At 71.6% G+C, this 1,042-nt stretch overlaps 1 protein-coding gene across 1 annotated transcript in view; it reads left to right on the top strand.

The window, feature by feature from the left end:
* Positions 1–6: 6 nt before the first annotated feature.
* NPTX1 (neuronal pentraxin 1) overlaps positions 7–1,042 on the top strand; it is a 1,895-nt gene continuing 859 nt past the window's right edge. The window contains exons 1-3 of the mRNA XM_019542787.1: positions 7–403; positions 482–689; positions 779–1,040. Of these exons, the coding sequence (XP_019398332.1) occupies positions 80–403; positions 482–689; positions 779–1,040 (794 nt within the window). The 5' untranslated portion in view covers positions 7–79. The remainder of the gene's footprint in view (positions 404–481; positions 690–778; positions 1,041–1,042) is intronic.

The raw sequence follows: 1,042 nt of genomic DNA, 5'->3' as shown, positions 1-1,042 counted from the left end.
GGCGCTGGCGCCGCGGGGCTGCGCGCAGGACTTCGGGCAGACGCGCTTCGTCTGCACCTCGGTGCCGCTGGACGGGGACATGTGCAGCGCGGCCCCCGCGCAGGGCGGCGGCGCCGAGGAGCTGCGGAGCACGGTGCTGCAGCTGCGGGAGAGCGTGCTGCAGCAGAAGGAGACCATCCTCAACCAGAAGGAGACGATCCGCGAGCTGACGGCCAAGCTGGGCCGCTGCGAGAGCCAGAGCCTGCTGGACGCGCTGCCCAACGAGGCCAAGGCGGGCGGGCGCAAGCCGGGCGGCCTGCCCAAGAACACCATGGGCGACCTGTCCCGCGCCCCCGCCGCCGAGACCCTGCACCAGCTGGGCCAGACCCTGCAGGCGCTCAAGGCGCGGCTGGAGAGCCTGGAGGTAGCCGCCCCCGCGCCCCCGGAGCCCCCGGCGGGGCCGCCGCGGGTGCGTAACCGGCCGCTTCTCCCCCGCTTGCAGCAGTTCAGCAGGCTCAACGCGTCCGGCCAGGGCGGCGGCCTGAAGGACGCGCTGCAGAGCAAGATCGAGGACCTGGAGAAGCAGGTGCTGTCCCGCGTCAACAGCCTGGAGGAGGGCAAGCTCAGCGCCAGGAACGACTCGGAGGAGCGGGGCAAGATCGAGAGCACGCTCACCTCGCTGCACCAGCGCATCAGCGACCTGGAGAAAGGTAGCGGGCTGCCCCGCGCCCCTTCCCCTTCCCCTGCCCCTTCCCCTGCCCCCGCCCGGCAGCCACCGCCCGCCTTGCCGCCCCCGCAGGCCAGAAGGACACGCGGCCCACGGACCGCTTCCAGCTGACCTTCCCGCTGCGCACCAACTACATGTACGCCAAGGTGAAGAAGAGCCTGCCCGAGATGTACGCCTTCACCGTGTGCATGTGGCTCAAGTCCAACGCCGCGCCCGGCGTGGGCACCCCCTTCTCCTACGCCGTGCACGGCCAGGCCAACGAGCTGGTGCTCATCGAGTGGGGCAACAACCCCATGGAGATCCTCATCAACGACAAGGTAGGCGCCGCGCCCCCGC

Source organism: Crocodylus porosus, unplaced genomic scaffold (assembly GCF_001723895.1).
Source record: "Crocodylus porosus isolate Cpor-Errol unplaced genomic scaffold, CroPor_comp1, whole genome shotgun sequence".
NCBI lineage: Eukaryota > Metazoa > Chordata > Crocodylia > Crocodylidae > Crocodylus > Crocodylus porosus.
This window is presented reverse-complemented; position numbering and strand designations above follow the sequence as displayed.